We start from the raw sequence: 23,758 nt of genomic DNA on the forward strand, positions 1-23,758 counted from the left end.
CAGTTTTAGTGTGATTAATGCTCATCTCATATCCAGAGTCATCCATAACGTGTTTTAACTCTCTCATTCCATCTTGCATCCTTCCATCACTCCCCGACACCAGAAACGGAAATCCAGCTCCACCGTTCAGTACATGGTGAGAATGATGCTTAATCTTAATCTCTTTATCCCTCCACCCCGTTCTCATTTCACTCTTGTTTATCCATACATTTGCTCATCCCATTGATCATTTGTGTCATTGAAAGCATAATGCCAACTAAATCTGCTCTTCCTTTTTAATGATCTATATTGATTCCTCTCATGCTCAAATGACAAGCGATAGCATTAAATGACACCGTTGAGGGGCTTTTGGGTCTGCCACAGTGCATTTAAGTTATTGACATTGTGTAGGGTTGTAGTAAATTTTGACCATTGTTGTGTTTGTTTGATTGTTAGTTGCAATCTAAAGCTACATGTCTTTTGTCTTTCTTGTATTTGACTTTCAATGTTGCTTCTTTTGAGTCCGTGTGTTTGTCTACTTTTGTCTGTGATTGTTCAAATGGATTCTTCTCCAGTTTTGCTTTCTTATGACGTTTTCCTCTAAGAAAACAATGGACCAAGCGTAGATTTTCTTAACTGTTTTCTGTGTTAGCTTTTTGTATTGACTTTTCTTTCTTTCACCATGCTGGAAAAAAAGTGGATTATAGTAGTTTAAGGTGTTTTTTTGTTGGTCCACGGTGGTCTACTCAATCTAATCGGCTTGACCTCAATGGTCTTTCATGTTGACCACTGCCCAGCTGGCTAGAAATGCAACTGATCAATCATGTAGGCCAGCTTGGATTTGGAATAACGACTATTCAGCCGGTTATTATCGCTAAATAAACCCTGACAGGGTTATCAAGAAGCCTTGTATCACGATGAAGAGGTTTATTTTGTGATAATGATCAGATGACTGTACAATATACTGCATAGTACACAGTTACTTGCCAAATAAATAAATAAATGGACATAAAATACTGATTTAAGTTAAAATTATTTGATTATGTTAGAAGAACGAGACCGTGGAGTTATACAAAAGCCATAAAACTAGGAAATGTTCTCTGGGACTTTGGTCAATTATATGGTTTAATGGTCACTATACAAAAATATTTGACTGCAGAATTCAATTATCGACCAATCAGAATCAAGTATTCCAGAGACAGTTGTGTAATAATGATTATAAATTACCAACTTGGACCAGCTAAAGCCATGTGAAACCAGATGCTAGCATCAGAATCTGGTTTTGCTGTATTTTTCAGCTGGGCAATGTTATAGCAAAGTCAAAGTGTATGTGATGATTTTAATTCCCTTTGAAAGTGTCACATATTGAAGGAATGATCAGATTCAATACAAGTTGAGCTAAAGTAACAGCTTTTGTGGAATAATGTTGATTACCACAAAAAAATAACTTCCAGTCATCCCTCATATATGAAAAAAAAAAAAAGAAGAAGCAAAAATCACAGTAAGTCACTTGGAAGTGACACAATGGAAGTGAATGAGGCAAGTCCATAAACATTAAAATACAGTGGGCCCTATTTTAAGAGTGCTATGCGCAGAGTTATGCCATAAGTCATACATGCAAAGTCAATGGGCAAGGTCATGATGTTTTGGTATTTTTGTGCAAACATGCGCTAAGTCTAGGCATAAGTGGGTTTGGTGAATCTGCACGTGCAAAGCGCTAATGGGCTGGGTCAAGTGCAATTTAATTCTGAGGTTCTTCTCCGACACCGTCTGCGTCCTATTATATAGTCAATTCCCTGTCAAGCACCAGTGATATAAACAAAGACAGCACATTCATAAGAAGTTGGTAGTGTAAATGGACTGTATGTAATGAATTACAAGAATAGAAATATGGGCTTACGTTCTTTTGTGCTTTAACTGCATCCCTGTTGAATGTCAGGAATATTTCATCCTCTGACAAACAAATCATGACTAGTATTAAAAATGATTGTATTGGAACGCACTTCACTTCTTCCAGTCGATTCTGATTTTGAAAAATGAAATTCATTTATTGAAACACGAAAAAATTTAAGCAAAAATATTTCTAAATTCAAATTACACTTCAAACGAAATGAAAATATAATCAAAATAACAAAGTGATCAAAAAAAATAATACCAAATCCAAACATTTGACTCTCTCCAACTTCTTCCACCAGCCCTTTTTGTAGTGACTTAAAAATCACTCTACGACAACAGGTGGAAAAATACCAATACAAATTAGATCATGAATACAATTGTACATATAGACATAATAATACTTGAAAAATAACCCATGAACTATAGATAGTTAAACACAAACCTCATAAAATGTTGTTTCATAAAACGGCTACAACAGTGATTGTTAGGGATGTAGCAACGCTTACGAAAAAGCCCATTGTGTTTCAAAAGTATAGCCACTAGACAAAAACATAATACGTGTTGACATGGTTTTAGTATGATAAAATCGCGTTCTAATCTTACAGGTGTAAAGTTATATCCAATATTGCAACTTCGTTGTCATGACGACATAATGCTGGCAAACCCTGTAATCTGGTAAACGCTGGTAAATTCCTGATTTAGTCACAGTAAAACATTTTTTACATGTATAACGGTTACTTCTTGTGGCTATTTTTTTAAACCAGTATGTACTGTATATTAACGTTTATGGACTGACCCCATTCACTTCCATTGCCAGCAGCCATATCACCCTGCAGCTCTTGCCTGGTTGCCCACTAAAGCTAAGCAGGGTTGAGCCTGGCCAGTACCTGGATGGGAGACCTCCTGGGGAAAACTGTAGTTGCTGCAGGAAGAGGTATTAGGGAGGCCAGCAGGGGGTGCTCATGCTGTGGTCTGTGTGGGTCCTAATGCCCCAGTATTGTGTCAGGGACTAACTGTTTAACATCTAACTGAGATGTTAAACCGAGGTCCTGACTCTCTGTGGTCATTAAAAATCCCAGGGCACATCTCGTAAAGAGTAGGGGTGTAACCCCAGTGTCCTGGCCCTTATGATGGCCTCCTAATTATCCCCATCCCTGAATTGGCTACATCACTCTACTCTCTCCTCTCCACCAATAGCTGGTGTGTGGTTAGCGTACTGGTGCATTACATCTTGCACACTTGTGGTTGGGGAGAGTTCCCCTATACGATGTAAGTCTTTGAGTGTCTAGAAAAGCACTATATAAATGCAAGGAATTGATAAATTCAGTGCCATATTGAAATCGCAATTTTTTTGTTTCTTTTTTTTTAATAAATGGAAGTACTGAACCCGGAACATTCCTTTAAATGTTCACAAATTCTGTGGCACTTGATGTATCTCCAAGACAATCAGCTCATTGTGATTTTAAAACCCCCAGTGACCTCAACTTTCTATATTTTAGAATGTACAGATTATTCTAAATGTAAAATACAACCTTCTCCCTCACAGCCAAACACATTATCTCTTAATTATTTTTTCTCTCTTTCTGTCCCACTGACTCCCTTTAACACCCTGTTTTGTGTTGTGCACAGCCACAGTCAAACAGCACGAAAAACAACATAGTCACCAGTCCCAAAGGCACCGTCCCTTCTCCTGCGCTGGTATTTACCTTCCTTATTCCTCTCTGTCTTCCTCGCACCATCTTTTCGTTCGACTCGTCTGTCGCTTTGGCTTCCTTCTGCTGTCTCACACATGTCTGTCTATGTAAGCGTCTGGCCCGTCTAAGGCCACCTGTTGTCCACGCTGTGTGTTTGTGAGCAACGCTCGAACACGCCTTAAATCCAAATGCACCTTCATCATTGTCATTGAAACATTTACAAAAAAAGTTATTATTCAGATTTCATTCATTTTAGTCACTTGTTGTTAGTTTCATGTTTTCATAAAGGTTTCCGTTGGTAAGTGTTTATGCATGAACGACATTTGGAAAACATTGTGTTTTTTTATTGTTATCCTTTGATCAACGGCAGATGAAACGAACTTTGACGATTTTTTACATTTTGAATGGCTTCCATTGTGTAGTAATCATTTCAATGTTCGTTAAATACACTTGTCTGTTTGTACGTGTCTGTGCGTTTTTTGCTCGTTAACAGACATTGGTCTTAATTAACCTAATGCTTTGAAGTCTGAAGTAACAATTTGCTTTTGTTGGTTGTTGGTTTTTCTTTTTCAGACAAATAGCAAATTAATATTGCCTAGACCAGTTGTTCTCAACCTTTTGGGCTCCAAGGCCCCCCACACGTCCAAGACCATATTTGAAGGCCCCCTCGCCCAAAACTAGACGTGTCTGATTAAAATAATCAATCGTGGATACTTTTTTTATTCTAGAAGTTTCAGAAAGAGTCTGTTTATTATTTATGGGCATACTGTACATCTTAAAGTATTTTTTAGCATTTTAATTAAGTTGGATTATTTTAATATTTCTTATTTTAAATTAATTTTAAGTCATCTTGAGGCCCCCTAGTGGGTCCCGGCCCCCTGGTTGAGAACCGCTGGCCTAGACAAATGTATTCATATTGTTTGTTAAGATTCTGAGTTTGTTAGATATATTATGAGCCTCTATTGTCACAGTTGCATTCTTTTTTTAACCAGATAAATTGCTGTACCCGTAGGCTTTAAACATTTGATATTTTATTGTGTTTAAAGAGCAAAACTCTTTCATTTGAAAGTGTTGTTATGTGAAAAGGCTGTGTATGCCCATTAATCTAAGCATCAATCTAACAAAAGCATAATCTGTTTGACTGTTAAAGGTAAGATCTTTATATGCAAAGGCTTTAAACTCAAGAATCACCAGCACTTCTTATTAAAAAACAGAGACAAATTACACCGCAAATTCTCAAGTACCCTGAATCACAACAGAAACATTGATTTACTTTCTATTAAGATGTAGAATATGCTTAGAAGTTAAGTGTTATAATTCTACCATAATTTGCTCACCCTCATGCTGTTCCAAACCTGTATGACTTTCTTTCTTTAGTTGAACTCAAAAGTAGATGCTGGGCAGAATGTTAGTCTCAGTCACAATTTACTTTCATTGTATCTTTTTTTCATACAATGAAAGTGAACGGTGAATGAAACTGACATGTTCCATGGAAGAAAAGTGTGGGTTTGGAACAACATGAGGATGAGTTAATGATGACCGATTTTCATTTTTGAGTGAACTGTTCCTTTAAGTGAATTATTCAAAACATTTCTGAGCTGTACATTTCATGAACTCCTCATTAGTTTTACTGTGTTTTGCGCTGGAATAAGATGCGATCACATCTCTGGACTGGCTTCAGATCTTCAGCTTTGACCTTCAGCCACCTCCAACTAATAATCTCCATCAACTTCCTGTTTAACTCCATCTCTTTTTTCTTTTCTTTTTTTCTTGTTTTATTCTTGCCATTTCTCACCTTCACCTCATTTTGCTCCTCTTTCTCTCTCGCTTTCTCCTCCTCTTCTTCTTTCTCTCTCTCAATTTAGGAGCCTCAGACCACTGTTATCCATAACCCAGTGGATGGGATCAAGGTACATCCATCCCCACCCCCTCTTCCCTCCTCCCCATCCTCTTTTCTTTCATCCTCCACCTCTCTTCTGTTCTCTGCTTCTGTCTTCTGTTGCCAGTTCCTCTGTTTTGTGATGTAGGCGAGATTGTTTTGGTTTTGTGACTGCTTGTGTATGGGAAAAGGGCTTGTTACACAAGTTGTACCTTCAGTGTTTTATAAAAGAGTGTAGTATGTAGTTCTATGTTCAGTGTTTATTTTTCCAGTCAAAGCAAAAAACATTTCCAGGACTTGTTCCATTTAATGCTTTGGCGCAATGTAGAAATGGCATGTTTGTATCAAGCCAGTATGCACAAGATTTTGAGCAGAAATTAAAGTTAACATGATATTTGCAACCAATTTTATTTCTGTAATTGAATGCATTCTGAGTGAGACATGATTTTCAACCAGAAAATAAATAGTTTTATCTGTTGGTAATAGAGTGGATCATGAAAAGGGGTTATTCCATACCAAAATCGACAACCTGATCTCATGAAAAATTACATGACTGTGGCAAAATCTTTGCAAATTGAGATTACAGGGTTGCTTCACATGTCGTGGCAGAACCGAGGTGAAATGTCCACTGTGTGGCGCCAAAAGCGAGTTAAATGTTCTCCCAAGCAGATGAGGTTTTTAAGGTTAATGCTCAATCGAGTTTTAAATCAAGAAATCCTACCTCCCTACCCTAAACCCTAAACCTAACCGTTACTGTCATGAAAAGTAAATGTGAGATGTAAAGACAATTGCTGAAGCAACCACGTCATTTTGTGGTGCTTCAATGACACTTTCAGATCACGTGTCAAGTTGCACGCTCTATAGGACACGTACCCCAGTCATTTGCATTGTAAGTCAATTTAGCTACCGCACAATTTGATCACACCTGAACAAGCTTGAAAATGTAGTTGGTTATGCCTTATAAGTCATCCGCTATAGTAAAAGTGTTTTGATGTCGTAAAATAGTATTGTGTGAGGAACCAAACGAAAAGTACGTGTTTATGAACTGATAATCTGCAGTTTTACTCATTTTACTGTCGTTGTTTTAGTGCATCCAGTGTTCATTTCACAGAGAATCTGCCGCGAAACATACAACGAGCCATGTAAAAATAATTTAGCAAAAATGTAGGGGAAAGTAATGTGATTCTATTAGACCAAATGGTTGGAGGGGAGGGCTTGAAAAAAATAAGGTGACTTAGTGACATCATCCAAAAAGGAGTCATTTCAAAAGCGGAGCAAATTGTTACGTTTTCATGAAAGGTTAAAGACAAATATTTTTTTGCTTTAATATAACCAAGAATGTGCATTAAGAAAGTAAAAAGGGGGCTTTTCAATTTAATGTTGACTTTAAGGATGCAATTGACCAATTTGAAATGTTATTTTTCCACTTTTTATCGATAAGAGTTACTGTACTAGTATTTACGCTACGTATTTACGCTACGTAGACTACGTAGACTACGTAGACTGGATTCGATGGCCAGATTCGCCCTCCTTTGGGACTCATAGAGAGAAATAACTCCAGAGGGGCTCACTCTTAATGCTTCTGCATTTATTATATGTCAGGAGTTAAATGCAAGCTAAGAAATATGTTTAGTATGTGTGTGGGTGGAAACATGCATATGCAGAGGGGAGAGCGCTCAAAGGCTGCAGCTGTGTACTCAATGCTGTCATCTGGGAAACTGAAGTGGAGATGCACAACAGAGCAAAGAGGAGCAATATTTAATGTAGCTGGGAGACTGATGGAAGTACCTTACCTACTTGTATGGCCAGAAAGGATCCAAATATCAGATCGACCTGCGACCATTTATACCAATGGTTCTCAATTGGTTTTGCTATAGGACCCAGATTTTACATTGGACAGCAGGTGGCGACCCAACACAGCACCAAAAAATTTTATTGTATGTAAAATCAAACATTTATATATATTAATATTACCATGAATTGCATAGTCTCAACAGTCTGAAAAATTACTAACCGAAATAGGCTGAATAGGAACATTTTTGACAAGAATTTGAACATTTTTTAAATCCATAAACAACAGCACAAGTGTGATTTACTAGGCTAACACATGGAACAAACACTGCACCAGTTATTGAATCAGTATTATACATATTACCAAGTTACAGATGAATTTGTAACAAAATACCATGGTTTTGCATTTGGTTGGATGCAAGGCCTTTGACATCACCGTTCTCCTCTCTTTTATGTATTTTGATATAACAACTTTGCACAATTATATTGTTAGTTGCATTTACTTATTTGCATTCAGCATTTAATTTTCTCTGCACTCTGCTACCCTATTAGAAGAGACCTTTGACCCATTTTTGGGTCGTGACCCCACCAGTTGAGAACCACTTTTTTTACACTACTGTTGGCAATGTCTTTCACTAGAAGTGAATGTACAACTTCATTTGTGGTGATGATTATCCCATTTATTTCAGTGTTGATTATTGCTAATAGTCTGTGATTGTCGCACATGTTTTTGTTGTTGGTGTATATGTGTAAACGAAGGTGTGATATTAGTGAGTGATTGGTTTCGTCTGTCTTGCAGGAATCTTCGGACAGCAGCAACACCACAATTGAGGATGAAGATGTCAAAGGTGAGTGGCATTCTGAATAACTGTTTATTTGTGGCAAACCATGGGTGTCACTTTGTTTTAAAAAGTGGTGGTCCTGGGATTTTGTTAGTCTGTGGATAAATCCAAATACATTTTGTTAGTCTGTGTTACACATGGTGACTGACTGGTCTCACGGTAAAGATTTCACCTCTAGTACAAGGAGTTCGGGTTCTAATCTGTCCTAGTATAACTTTTTATTTTAATAATCCAAGAGTACATCTGTACGTTAGTGGATGTATACCATGAATAGGGAAACACTTGTTCGCATTTTGCTTTGCATTTTAACTGGACAAGAGCGGGAGCTGCTGAACAGCGGAGCGAGTAGAGCGTGCGTCTGTGTGCACACTGGAACATCTTCGCTGTCACCTGTCACTCATCGTCACTTATAACAGCCACAACAAGCACTCAACATTCAAAATAACACATTCCAGTGCCGGATTGCCACACAAATGAAATGGAAACTCCTGTTCAAGAACTGGCAATGTTTGTTCTGCATTAGACACTTGCCTGATGAAAGCAATTATAAAATGTGGCAAACTTAATTGCAGTTCATTTGTGGCAACATTTTCTATCTGCCAGAAGCACCTGATAATGCATACTTCCTGAATCGGATGCTAAGACAACGCAGACAGTGTGTGCACATAACGCTATCAGTGGGCGAAATGGATTACTTGTGAATTCTTAACTGATAGTCTGATAAGCAGGTGTCTTAGGCCACGTCCACGCATTTATTTCGCTACATTTACACCTCTCATCCACACTAGAACAACGTTTTTCTCCAATGAAAATGGAGCATTTCGAAAAGGTTCTCCATTACTGAATACGTTTGAAAACGGATTAGTGTGGACATGGCCTTAGTATTTGTACCTGCAACAAAACCAGCCTATAAGTATGGTTCTAACTAATATCTATATGTTAAAGAAAAGTAAAGCGTAGATCATCATACAATGGAATTCGAAGGATGCCTTTATGACCACACGATAGGGCGCAACAGTGCATGCCCTTTTTTTCAACTGTTTGGTTCTGGAGGTATTTTTCCCATACATTTTTTCCATAGAGGTTTCAAAAAATCCTTCACGGAAGAGTCATGAACCAATCTAACCAGCTCCGAGGTGAATCAAACTTTGTTTTGAAGTAAAAAAGTATTAAAACAACTTGACAAAAAACAACAAACGGACACGACTGTGTACTTAACGTATTTAATAAAGGGAATGAACTACTGTACAATACCATGAAGCATTGCGAATGACGTAATCGAAATAAAAACAATGGGAAAGTATAGAAACGATAAAGTTTATTGTAAAACAACAAAAAGTTTATTGTAAAACAAATGAATATTGAAATATATAAGTAGTTTGAGAGTGTCGGAAAACCGACTTGATTGCGGAGTTCACGGTGTGTCGTGGGAGTGGGCGGTCGCTGCAGAGCTCTTTTGATGCACTTTGATTGCCTTGATTCTCTGATTGGTGGAACTTTCTCTACAGGATCATGGTTAGTGTAGTTACTCAGCACAAGTTCCCCTATTAAACGTGTGGAATAAAAGTTGGAATAATACAGACTGATGGCTACAACAGATGCATATACCATTGATAAACAACCACGGAGCTTACAGTAGGTTTGTCTTTAAATATTTTTAAGTTATCGTTAAAAATATATTCCCCTATGGAGAAAATATATAGGATTTTTTATTTTGGAACCAGACTGTTGAGCTCGATTAAAGGCAGATTATGCAAATTACTTTCCACTGAAAGGGAAAGTTATTTAATTGGTCATATGGAAAACAAAACTATGTTCCATTTTACCAAACTGTGATAGTGATGTGTCCTCTACTATTGTTGCGATGTAACCCTGAGTTTCAAACTGGAAGAAAAGACTTAAAGATCTCACGAATCCCTCTGAGTTTGTAAATTCCAGAAGAAGTGTTCACTTAATCCTACTCTCTACCATCCAACTCTTCTGGGAGACACATTCGGTAACCTTGCGAGGGCACCTTGAATGTATTTTTATCTCTGTGCACGAGAAATGTGAGAGATGTGGGCTAGGGTTGTGTGTGTGTGTGTGTGTGCGTATGAGTGTGTTTTTTCAATATGATTAAATGTACGGTTTTTTCATTGTGCAGTTATGTTATGTTCTGATTAGCAGTGGTGACAAAAATGGTTGGCTATTTGTTATACTTCCTGTAAACGGCCTTACCTTTAAAATAGGTTGCGGTCAAATAATTAAATAGCGTGACTGTACTATATTTTATCTCCCCAACGCCCCCCTCTGATGTCTGTTCTTCTTTGCCCTCGTTTCTCAGTTTTATCTTCTCAATTTCTCCCCACCTTTTCCTTCCCTTTCAATAGGAAAAAGCCTAGATAGTGGTTCAATTAAAGCCCCTTCTGAAGTTAGCCAATCACCTCCGGGCTCCGGCCCTGCCATCTTCTGTAAGTCTCAGATTGATCTGCTCTTGTTTAGTTTGGCCTGGCTGGTTTGCACGGCATCTATCAGCCCTTATTAATGTCAACAAACCCCTGTACAGAACGCAGCTTCCTGCCTCCTCTAGTGGCTCATTGATATGAAAACCCAGAGTTGATGTGTTTGATCTTAGTTCTAAGACAGCTTAAGGTCTAATGCCACTCCCTCAGGTGCTCTGTTTGGACTACTTTATTAACTATTAATAGTGGTGTGGTGTAGATGTTAAAGCTCACAATTGGTAACTGCAAGACAACATTTTTTCAATCTATATGGATTTTATTAAGCCCAGCAGAAAGGGGATTTGATCACCATGTCAGTCAATGAGCAGAGACTATTTGTTTGGAATCTAAATACATTATTTCCTCCATGCTGTAGTTGTGATAAACAACCCACTGTTGTATGTGCTGCCCCCCTATGTTGGGAATTGGAATGGCATGCATTCAGGCACCTTACCTGCATGCAAAGCCCTCAACACACCACTTGACATGCATGAGTTTGATTGGTATCTTCACCATCATGTTCCCTTTTACCATTGGTCATCATTACCCCCTCCCCCCATGTGCATCCAGCCACAAAGCTGACCGACATCCTGGGCTGTGCACGCAGGGGCTCGGGACCCTCAGCTGCGCCTGAGAGCGAAGCAGCCGCCCTCTCCACACCCTCTCCTCCACACACCCCTGTCATGCAAAGTGAGTTCAGCGCCCCCTGCAGACTTTTGTGCACAGGGTCCAAAATAACTTTTTGCCTCACTTACCAGTGGCTGGTGAAAAAAAATACCAGCCATAAATATTTTGTATCTTAAAGGAATAGTTCACCCAAAAATAAAATTCTCTCATCATTTACTCGCCCTCATGCCATCGCAGATGTATATGACTTCCTTTCTTCAGCAGAGCCTCCTCTATCTCCCTGTGCTCCTGATCAGAGTACTCAGGTTCAAATAAATATGGCTGTGCAAAAACTTGTATCTCCTCTTCTCCTCTTAAATCAAAAAATCTTTTGACATCTTTGTTTAAATTTGCTTAAATTTGTTTACAGCATTCGGTCTGTACAGCGTTCCTCCTACTCAGTTGTAAACAGCGCTGCTCTTCCGGGTGTGTCGCGCATGCGTCGCTTCTCTCGTGAACATGCCTACGCCAGTACATCACACGAGAGACCACGTGACCTCAGCCCCTCATAAATGTGCATACCACTGCTTAATGGAAGCGTTTATTTATTGTTAAAAAGTACTTAAATATTGATCTTTTTCACACCAATATTTAAGTACTTTTCGATTGTATCGCTTTATAAGACATTAATTTAACCACTGGAGTCATATTTATGATGTTAATGCCGATTGTCTGTGCTTTTTGGAGCATCAAAAATCGTGTTACCATCCACATCTATTATAAAGACCTACTGAGCTTAGATATTTTTCTATTTTTCTTCAAATGTTATCTGCTGAAGAAAGGAAGTCATATACATCTGGGATGGCATGAGGGCGAGTAAATTATGAGAGAATTTTCATTTTTGGGTGAACTATCCCTTTAATCCTTCCGTGGACTTGCGGGTCGTTTTGACCCGTTTTTAAAATGGTTCTAAATGTGTCTGAAAGTTCAAAACAGTAATTTTTATGATTTTATCAAAATGTCTTATATGTCCTTGAAAAAGTCATCATTTAGCTGTTTTTCACTTGTACATTTTCGACAAACAACAGAGGACATTGTTGACTCGATAGTCACAGCATGTACTAAGCAGTCTCTCAAAACATTGAAACTCATCATCAAATTTTTGTTAGTTTGAGTTCTGTAGTTACGATATAAAAAGTTTGTCTTCCTTGCTGGACTTCAGATGGCTAAAGTTTGGTTGGAAAGAGGTACAAAGAGGTAAAAGTTGACAATCACTATGTGCGACAATCACTTTTTTTACTCTTTCGTCATGTACACGTTGCAATATTTTGCAAGTAACAACCGCATTTAAAAATACAGTTTAGGGTGTGTATGGAATACAGAAGTCACCTGCAAAATTGCGCTGGTTGACATCAGTGTTGGGCAAGTTATTCTGAAACTGTAGTGTCACAAGCTACTTATAACTTAAAATAGTTGAACTGCAATCAAGCTACACTTTTAAAAAAGTAGTTAGCTACACTACAAGTTACTAACCAAAAGTAGCTAGCTACATTAAAGCTATCTGAAAATGAAAACATTTTTAGACATATAACAATGGGAGGATATTATATAATTCTGAAATCAGAAGTTAAGAAGTGTTATATATTTGATTAGGGTGACATTCCCTTACGAAAATTAACCATGATTTATCTACAGTAACAATAGTTAAACCATAGTATATGTAGTAAAACCACAGTAACCACAAAATGAACCATGGCTACTATAGTCATGGTTACTACAATGTTACTGTAATAAAACCATGGTTCATTTTCATAAGGGATAAACAAATTGGGTGACAACATGAAACTGAACATAAATGTATACTTAATATACACTAATAAATCTAGAAAACACAGAGTCAAAATATAGTGATCAACAGCAAAAAGTAACTAAATACTTTGCTGCAAAAAAAAGGCAAAGTTACTTTAAGGTTGCACATGGCTCAGTGAATCAGTTAATCATTTATGTGAACTAGTTTATTTACATGAACCGTCTGAACAAACCAACTCACTAAAATGAATTGGAGTTACCAACGATTAATTTAAGTGAATCGTTTATTGTAACCGGTTCATTTATGAAAGAACCGATTAACTTAGGAAAAGTTCACCCAAAAAGGAAAATTATCTTATAATTTACTCACCCTCATGCCATCCCAGATGTGTATGACTTTCTATCTTCAGCAGAACACAAGTGAAGATTAGCGTGACACTACTTCTGTCACGCTACTTAAAAGTGTAGTTATGTTCGTAGCGTCGCTACTTTTAGCTAGTTTCTCCCCAACACTGCTTACAATTTTTACTCCCTTTTTTTTTTAACTAATTTTCACTGGCATTTAGCGAGTGTTTATTCTGGACCCTGCTCATGCACTGTCTATTGGAAACGCACTCCTGTTATCAATGAAAACCCCTTTCGGTCAGACACAACTGTCTCCTGCATCTTGTTATTTTATAGTCATTTGTCTAATGTTGCTCTCATCGGTTTCCTGTTCATCTCTTTACATGTTCTCCATTTCTTTGTCTCTTTCATGATGGTGTAATCCTCACTTACCTGACCCGCTCAGCCCGGTTCACAGATCTGGTGAGCTGTGTGGGCCGCGTACCTGCCCCACAACCTCAGGCGGAGTCGACATCTTTTCGAACCTCTATCCCCCCTCCCCAGCCCTCATCACCCCCAAACCTGCCCCCCTCTGTGTCTGTGCAGAGTGAGTACAGCCTGTTGAGTGTGTGTTGCCGCACAAAGTCTAGTCCACATTACAACATATCTGGCCAAGAACACCTACTTTGACAATAAGAAGCCATTTGACTGTCATATGAAGTGACCAACCACATTAAGCATTTTTTATGTGATGTTTAAGGGCGGGTGAATATAAAATTGTATATAAAAGTGGAATATACAGCTGGAAAACTAAGGAAAATCCAGTAACAGTTTCTTTCTCTGAAAACATGACTTTGTTTCCTGGTAGACTGATAAAAAACAATGTACTCTGACTCCTGGAATTGCGTAAAGCCAGCCAATCTGGTTTAAGATTGGCATTTTGAGATGGTTCTTGCTATATAAATGCATAATACATCAGATGGTCTGTTAAAGTCAACATGAAACCATTTACTTTCTTAAAGGGATAGTTCACCCAAAAATTAAAATTCTCTTATCATTCACTCACCCTCATGCCATCCCAGATGCGCATGACTTTCTCTCTTCTGTTCAACACAAACAAAGATTTTTTGAAGAATATTTCAGCTCTGTTGGTCCATACAATGCAAGTGAATGGTGGCCAGAATTTTAAAGGACCAAAAAGCATATAAAGGCAGCATAAAAGTAATCCATAAGACTCCAGTGGTTAAATCCATGTCTCCTGAAGTGATATGATAGGTGTGGGTGAGAAACAGATCAATATTTAAGTCATTTTTTACTATAAATTTTCCTCCCTGCCCAGTAGGTGGCAGTTTTCACTAAGAATGTGAATCGCCAAAAACAAAACAAAAAAGAACATGGAAGTAAAATTGAAAGTGAAAGTGGACATTTATAGTTTTAGTAATTTTTAGTAATTTTAATTTTTGGGTGAACTGTCCCTTTAATACATGATCCTGGTGTTTTTTTTTATTTTATTTTTTTTTTTTTTTGATAATTCATCAGTGCACATAATTCCAAAGAAAAAGGTGTTTGTCTTTATTGGCATTTGTGACTCGTAGATACCATTTTACATGATCCAATTAATTCTTGATGGATAAAATCAAGCATGGCCTACTTTTTTTTTCCTCACTGAATATCCTGTTTCAAATATGGGTCAATGATTTGAGGCTCTTTTTTGTTTTTTGTGTTGATCTATTAAGTTAAATTAAATACAATTCACACAAAAAAAAAAAAAAGAAAGAAAAAATTTGATAAACAAGTTTTCAACTTCTAAGTTCAAAGTCATTTTGATATTTTTGTCTGGGGCTTAAAGTAAAAAATCTCATGTGATGTAACTGTCTGGAGACAGTAAAAAGACTCATTAAGCTAAAATTCCTTAAAAAGCAAATGTTGGCATGAGTAGTGCAGAATAATATTTTATTATTGTTTCTTAAAAAAAAAAAAGCAGTGAAACAATTTTGTTTTACATTTTTATGAATATTTGAAAACTTTTATCCACCAAATCAAAGTAAAAATAAATGTATTAAAAATTAGAGAGGACCCTTTTAGGCCCTCATAACTTTGTGTAAAGTTTAAAAAAATATATAATATATTTAGATGTTTTTATGAAAAGGCACATCTTTTCCAGGTCATATGAACACTTGATATTCTTGACGCAAAAATTCATGAGATTTATAAAACAAAATTTACCTTTTTATTTATTTTTTTTTATTATTAATGATCAAGTTGAATACAGTCTCATGTATTTCTACTAATGGGACACATGTGTTTTAAACTAAATAAACATTTCTAATTTTTATCACCTCAAACAACCTTATTTGTCCATGACCCATACAGTATGTCACGTTACATAAGTAATATGGGTTGTGAACGCCATTTCATGTTGACTTCAACAGTCTGTGGGTGTGCCATCTGAGGCGGAGACTTACCTGAGAATATCTCTGCATAGTCTCATAAAATATACTGAATATAAAATGCTCGAAAATAGCAGCAGAAACCGTGTTTTTCCAGATAAGAACACAGCGTAACCATCTGAAGTGTCATTTTTCCTTCATAGAACTGTGATGTAGCCAGTGCCACTTCCAAATGCATTGGTTTGTATTCAGTGATGTTGTGTAGGAGGTAGTGTGTCAGGTTCATCACAGCTGATACCACAATCAGAGATACTAGAACAGGCCTGCTGTGTCAGATTGACAAGGAGAACCTAAAGGATGTGTTGAGGCCAGTAAGCTCCTCTAAAAAGTGGAGCAGGAAGCTATGAAGGGAGGGAGAGCGAGAGATGGAATCAGGGAGTAAGCCTTATCTGAGGAGACAGGAATAGCTCCAACAACCCAGCGAGCTCCATGCAGTTAACGAGGAAAAGACCGAAGAAGACGAGGAGAAGGAAAGTTGCGGAAATTGCAGGGAAAGTTTACTCAGACTTAAGGCATCGTTAAAGAAAGAATGTGAGTATATGCATAAGCAAGTGGGCAGGTGAAGGTACTAACTATATCAGAAGAGAGATACAGCCTCAGTTTAGTCAGAGAGTTTAGGAAGAATGGATGAAAGTCTAGACTGAAAACCATGACTGAGAAATCAGGTAAGTCCACAGCTGAGCTTGCGTCCTAAACCTTAGGTCATGTGCCCTCGCTGATCTCTGCATGTGTTTCAGAACATTATCTCAACACAAAATGGAGCAACAATTGGCTCTTTTAGTCGTTTACGATGAATTTTGCATTCTTTGCAATATAGTGAAAAAATAATTTAAAAAAAAACATTAAAAAGATAATTCTGTCATCATTTACTCACTCATGTTGTTCTAAATCTGTTAGACTTTCTTGTAGAACACAAAAGGAGAACATTTTAAAGATGTTTATGCAGCCAGTGTTAATATTTTTTTTTTTAAATGCGTTATTTTTTGTATTAATTGCATTGAATTAACACGTTAATTTGTCAGCCTTAATGTATGCACAAATGAGACTTAAGAACTACGGCAGAATATAGCGATTTGGAATATAGCATATACGTAGTAATGTACTTTTACTGTCCTTTTTTGGAGCCTGACAGTTCCGGACACTGTGTTCATTAACATACTGTAAAATGTCTTATTTTGTGTTTCATGGAATGGTGAGTAAATAATGAGAGAAATTTCCTATTTTAGAATCATTCATCTTGAATTGTGTATGTTTGTTTGTGTGTGCGTCTGTGTATTTGTGTGTGTTGGTGTTTCCCCTACAGCACGCAAGCAGGAAATCATCAAGATCACAGAACAGCTGATAGAAGCCATCAACAATGGGGACTTTGAGGCCTATGCGTAAGTCACTGTCTGCTTTCTTATAATCTTATAAAACATTCCCTGTTAATCTCATTAACTACATTATGAAAACGTTAGTTGACAAAAGTTTTTTTTTTTATTTTGTCAACGATAACTAAAGTGAGATAAAAAAATAAATAAAAAGACGCAACGAAAAAGAGAGGATTTCCGTGGCGTAAAAAATAAGTAATGATTTACAAATCTAGTTTAAAACACTTGTGTCAAGTTCTTAGAATTGTAATCTTTGACAGGTCTCCTAAGCAACCAAATTGGCCCGGTTGCTAGGGAGGGTAGAGTCATATGGTGTAACCTCCTCGTGGTTGCTATAATGTGGTTCTCGCTCTCGGTGGGGCACGTGGTGAGTTGTGCGTGGATGCCGCAGAGAATAGCGTGAAGCCTCCACACACGCTATGTCTCCGCGGTAACGTGTTCAACAAGCCACGTGATAAGATGCGCGGATTGACGGTCTTAGACGCGGAGGCAACTGAGATTCGTCCTCCGTCACCTGGATTGAGGCGAGTCACTACGCCACCACGAGGAGTTAGAGCGCATTGGGAATTTCAAATTGTGGAGAAAAGAATTTAATTGTAATCTTTGTGTCCAATTTTTTAAAAACCTTAATATCATTTTCTTTAAAAAATTATTATAATACTTTGCACCTTGAATACATGTGTATAAAAAACTATTAATTTCAATAAAATTTCAAACATTTTTCCAGGTAAAAATATTTTTTTATAAATATTAAAAATATTTGATAAATAATTTAGTCAAAAATATGTTTAAGTTTTCTCAGAGTTACACCATATGACCTGAACAAAATATGCCTTTTCATAAAAATGTCATCATAAATAGATGTTTTGAGGGTCTAAAGGTGTCCGCTCCGTTTCATGATTTTTATCAACAAACAAATTTGCTACTTATTTTGTTCACACCCAATGACTTTGATTTGGTGGACAAAAGCATTTTTAGATATGAATTTTTTATTTTTGGGGGGGAATTTTCCCCTTTTTCTCCCAATTTGGAATGCCCAATTCCCAATGCGCTCTAAGTCCTCATGGTCGCATAGTGATTCGCCTCAGTCCGGGTGGTGGAGGACAAATCCCAGTTGCCTCTGCGTCTGAGACAGTCAACCCGCACATCTTATCACGTGGCTTGTTGAGCGCGTTGCCACGGAGACATAGCGCGTGTGGAGGCTTCACGCCATCCACCACGGCAACCACGCTCAATTCACCATGCGCCCCACCGAGAACAAACCACATTATAGTGACCACGAGGAGGTTACCCCATGTGACTCTACCCTCCCTAGCAACCGGGCCAATTTGGTTGCTTAGGAGACCTGGCTGGAGTCACTCAGCACGCCCTGGGATTCGAACTAGCGAACTCCAGGGGTGGTAGCCAGCATATTTTACCACTGAGCTACCCAGGCCCCAATGATATGAATAATTTTTAATTGTTTCACTGCTTTTTTAAATAACAATAAAATATTTTTCTGCACTTGTCATGCCAACTTTTCCTTTTTCAAGTTTTTCAGCTTTTAATGAGACTTTTGACATCACGTGGTATTTTTTACTTTAAGAAAAAAATCAATATTACCTTAAATTGAAAATATGCTCATCATAGGTGTATTTAAGTAAATGTTTTGTGAATTGCATTTATGTATTTTTTAAATAATGTACAAAACAATTATTCACGTCATTGACCCTTACACGTATATGCTTATGCTATATATAATATACCCGTTACCCTCTGTTATTGTATTTTCTGATGAATGTTTGAAAGAATCTACGTAAAGATCATGAAAAAGGTTTTGCTCAAGATCATTCCCTCCATCTCACACACACACACACACACACACACACACACACACACACACACACACACACACCTCTACTCCAATAACCGAACTAATGCAAGTTTAGGCAGTTTCTATGAAGGATCTTAATCAGCGGTGTAAAAAGTGCAAACATGTAGCCTACATGTTGTAACTGTACACTTATAGCAATATCTTAATTCTGAAATCTTATTCTGATTGGCGAAATTGTTGTTATTTAAAGTCTGTTATTTATCAAAATGTAGTGAATTAAATATTTTACTTGCACAATTAGTTCTAAGTAACACGACACTGTCAGTAACTCGGGGTGACGCAAGGTCAAGGGAATTGAGCTTGGGGACAATGGGGAATGTGGACCCAGTTGCGAAGAACGCACGGAAGTCAGGGATAAAACAAAAACGAGTCTTTAATGATCCAAAGGAGAACTCGTGAGCAATGCCAAAAAAGTAAATCCATTTAAACGAAAAAAGTTAATGGCAGTAAAAATCCACAGGGTTTCAAAAAACAAAAAGTATTTCCAAACAAAAGCGGTCAGAAATCCACAGGGTCTCGGGAGCAACAGAGAACAGGTCAGCAAAACTCAAATCCCCCCCCCACCCCCACAAAAAAAAACAACAACTTAAAATACAACTCTGAAAACAAGGCACAGGTGAAATGAATAATCAAAACAAGCATGGGAAAACACAATGAGGACATCTAGTGTACAAAGTAAAACATGACAAAACCAAAACACTGACAGACACAATCGATCTAAAGGGGATGGTATGGGGGTATGGTGGTTTTACAAGGGGGATGGTTGTTAGTATTTCTTGCAACAAGGGGGATGGCATCCCCTCGCATACCCCCTCAACTTGTGCCCTGGCTATAACAAGATTCAAATTTGCTGCTGCTGAGGTTGAGGTACAGGTAGGTTTAGGAGTAGGGGTAGGGTTAAGGTTAAGGTTGGGGTTAGGGGTTAGAGTTAGGTTTCAGGGTAAGGGTACGGTTAGGTTTAGGGTTAGAGGTAAGATTACCAGTGAAACTACAGATGTTATGAAATGCAGGTACTTTAAATGTAAATACAATGCAACAACACATATGTACATAATAAATGCATTGTGGCAAATGCTTAAGTACATAGTATTTAAAGACACCTAATATAAAGTGGGTCATATTAATATTTAATATGTTTGACACGTTTATATAAATGTAAGTAGTTTATACATTTTCCAAAAGTTTGATTATTTCATAAAAATTTGGTCTGTTACAGATTGATACATATTTTTGTCATTTTGCACATTATCATCACATAAAATATGTTAACTGGATTAACACTCCCTACATTTAATCATGGTAACCAACAGCAAACAAATGTGCTTGTTGTTACAGGAAAATCTGTGACCCTGGACTGACCTCCTTTGAACCCGAGGCTTTGGGGAACTTGGTTGAAGGAATGGACTTCCATAGATTCTACTTCGAGAACTGTAAGTGTATTCAATCTCATATGACCACACTCAATAGACACCTAATCAGTCCTGTGTAATCAGTCAGTAGCAGCTTTCTCCATACATGTATGTTCCTTTACAGTGCTTGCGAAGAACAGTAAGCCCATCCACACCACCATCCTGAACCCTCACGTGCACCTGATCGGAGAAGATGCTGCCTGCATCGCATACATACGCCTCACCCAGTTCGTGGACGGGCAAGGCCGGCCGCGCAGCAGCCAATCCGAGGAAACTCGGGTGTGGCATCGTCGTGACTCCAAATGGCAGAACGTTCACTTTCACTGCTCTGGTGCGCCAGCCGCCCCTCTCCAGTGAAGGTGTGAATCTGGATTTGTTTCACAAGAGAAATGTGGTGCAAATTGGTGTCTGTTTTATGTCAGAGTTTGGCTTATATGAAAGCTGTTTTCCATCCACTTGAAGACAGGTAATTAGGTAACGGTAAATTTGGACTCGCAGTTAATATGAAAGTAATTCAATTGTTAATAGCTACTAATAACCGAAAGTAGTTAAACTACAGTCAAGCTACACTTGCAGCTTCACTGCAAGTTACTTACAAAAGTAGCTAACAACATTGAAGCTATTTAAAGATGGAAATATTTTAGATATATAACAATCAGATAATATTATTTAATTCTGCTATCAGAGGTTCTGATTAAAACCACAGTAACCACAAAATATTACTATAGTAAAACCATGGTTAATTTTTGTAAAGGTGAAACAAATAGGGTGACAACATTAAATTAAAAATGAATTTATACTGAATGTACACTAATAAAACAACAAAACACCATAATTAATTAAACTGAATTGAAATATAATAATTAACAGGAGCAATTAACTAAATATTTCACTTCAAAAAGAAGGCAGAGTCCCTTTAAGGCTGTACAGGGCATGAATCATGAATCATGAATCAGTGAATCATTTATGTGAACTAGTTCATTTATGTGAACCAACCTTAAAAATAAGGGAATTAATTATTTTATTCGGTTCATTTAAATGAACTCTCCGAAATAATCATTTCACTTAAATGAATTGGATTTTCCAGCGCTACATGAGAAAGATAGAGGACATTTTTTTGATTACGACCTCATTTCCATACTGTAAACCCTAATAAGTTAACAGAACTCAAAAAATTTGAGGCAATCAGTTACATCAAATTTTTAAGTTACTAAACTCCCAAGTTTAAGTTAATAGAACGTTCAGATTTTTATGTTGTACTACACGTGCATGTTAGTTGCTCTTAACTTGAAATATTGAGTAAGCTAACTCACATTTTAGTGCCACTTAACTTTAAATGTAACCCTTTGGCTGAACTTAAAATGACCATGTAATCTCAACTTAAATACTTCAAGTAGAGGAAACCTAACTAGATAGCACTAGCTAGAACTAGCTAGTACACTGAATGCATGCTAATCGGAAACACTATGCTTTGATTAGCATAGCATTTGCTCAGTGAGTAAAGCAATATACAGTAGAACAATCTTAAAAGGTTAGTTCACACTAAAATGAAAATTCTCTCATCATTTACTCACCTGCATGCCATCCCAGATGTATATGAATTTCTTTCTTCAGCAGAACACATTTGAAGATAAATAGAAAAATATCATAGCTCAGCAGTTCCTTAAAATTCAAGTGGATGGTGATCCGAGCTTTGATGCTGCAAAAAGAAGAGACAGTCAACATAACGTCATCCATACGACTCCACTGGTTAAATGAATGTCTTCTAAAGTGAAAAGATCGCTTTTGGTACTTTTTAACTATAAATCATCGCTTCCGGTCAGCAGCAGTACGCACGTGTGACGTAATCACGTTGGCATGTTCAGGCGAGAACTCACGCACGTGTGACACAGCCGGAAGAGAGGCGCTGTTTACAGCTGAGTAAGAGGAACGCTGTACAGAAGCGTCGTTGGTTTTTATCTGTATTTGTATCTGTTTGTTTACTATGGTGCATTTTTGTGCTCATCCTGGATGTCTCAACCGAGAGAAAAACATGAGTTTACATCCATAACATGCCGACACGAATACGTCACAGGAGAGACCGCATTAATGCGCATACTGCTGCTGACTGGAAGCTATGATTTATAGTTAAAAAGTACTTAAATATTGATATTTTTTGCACCAAAAGTGATCATTCTGCTTTAGATTATATTAATTTTAACCAGCGGAGTCGAATGGATGACGTTTATGTTGACTGTCTGTTCTTTTTGGAGCGTTAAAGGTCGGATCACCGTCCACTTGCATTGTATGGACCTACTGAGCTAAGATATATTTCTATTTTTCTTTAAATGTGTTCTGCTGAAGAAAGAAAGTCATAAACATCTGGGATGGCATGAGGGTGAGTAAATTATGAGAGAATTTTTGTTTTGGGTGAACTATCCCTTTAATTTCCTGTAAATTTAAAAAGGCAAGTTTATTAATCGCAAAACAACAAAACAATTCAGGTTATTTAAGGTGTCAGTTTCTTGACTCAAAAGAAAGAGAAAGTTCTAAATACTCATCAAGGTAAATATTATTTAAACTAATTTGTATTATTAAATTGAATTACTAATTTCAAACAATTAATCATTTTGAGCATTAGGGTTTACATTGCATTGCTGCTTTCGCAAAACAATGTGACAAAAGTAGTGTTTTGTAACGCCACACCACTACTCCTTGGAAAATGTAGCTTGTTACTGGAAAAGCTACACCGTTGTAAAAATAGCTGAGCTCCTGTCACACTACTGAAAAGTGCAGTTAAGTTAATAGCGTTGCTATTTTTAGTTAAAGGGTTAGTTCACCCAAGAATAAAAATTCAGTCATTGTTTACTCACCCCTGTGTTTTTATAACCCCATAGGACTTCCTTTTTCTTAACGCAAAAGGAGAAATTGTGAAAAAAAAGAAATGTGCTCAGTGATGTCATACAATGGCAGTTTATGGTGACCACCTCTTCAAGCTTCAAAAGAATGCAAAAGTATAATTCAGAAGTCTAATAAATTATTCTATGAGACTCATGATTGTTATAAAAGCATAAAGTAAGGTTTGGTGAGAAACAAACCGAAATGTAATGTATTATTTTGTGAAACCAGTTGAGGTAGTTAACCGACTGTTGATCTCCTGTACGCTTTCAATAGGGCATGAGAGCAACAGTTCAAGCAGCCCTCGCGACATGGTCCGTTTATCTAAAAACAGGTCTGCTACAGTGATAGTGACGAAAGAACACAACACATCTGCACACAAACCAGAGAACAGAACTTACTAAGCATGTCTGAAGAGTTTGTAGTCGAAGCATCAATGCATTTCTATGCCCAGCCTTATTTTTTTGAATGGAGTACTC

General features: G+C 37.4%; 1 protein-coding gene across 16 annotated transcripts in view; it reads left to right on the forward strand.

The window, feature by feature from the left end:
* The window catches only part of LOC127433900 (calcium/calmodulin-dependent protein kinase type II subunit beta), a 94,311-nt gene that overhangs the window by 65,428 nt on the left and 5,125 nt on the right, over positions 1-23,758 (forward strand). For 6 of the 16 annotated variants that reach the window (XM_051686225.1, XM_051686229.1, XM_051686223.1 and 3 more), the window contains 6 exons: positions 3,505-3,573; positions 5,435-5,479; positions 8,039-8,087; positions 17,054-17,129; positions 20,329-20,423; positions 20,527-20,761. In XM_051686225.1, the coding sequence (XP_051542185.1) occupies positions 3,505-3,573; positions 5,435-5,479; positions 8,039-8,087; positions 17,054-17,129; positions 20,329-20,423; positions 20,527-20,759 (567 nt within the window). In that variant the 3' untranslated portion in view covers positions 20,760-20,761. Of the gene's footprint in view, positions 1-103; positions 137-3,504; positions 3,574-5,434; positions 5,480-8,038; positions 8,088-10,450; positions 10,532-11,131; positions 11,252-13,766; positions 13,908-17,053; positions 17,130-20,328; positions 20,424-20,526; positions 20,762-23,758 lie in introns of all 16 variants that reach the window. The other 10 variants (XM_051686236.1, XM_051686226.1, XM_051686227.1 and 7 more) reach the window with 5 other exon arrangements.

The sequence above is a fragment of the Myxocyprinus asiaticus genome, chromosome 43 (assembly GCF_019703515.2).
Source record: "Myxocyprinus asiaticus isolate MX2 ecotype Aquarium Trade chromosome 43, UBuf_Myxa_2, whole genome shotgun sequence".
NCBI lineage: Eukaryota > Metazoa > Chordata > Actinopteri > Cypriniformes > Catostomidae > Myxocyprinus > Myxocyprinus asiaticus.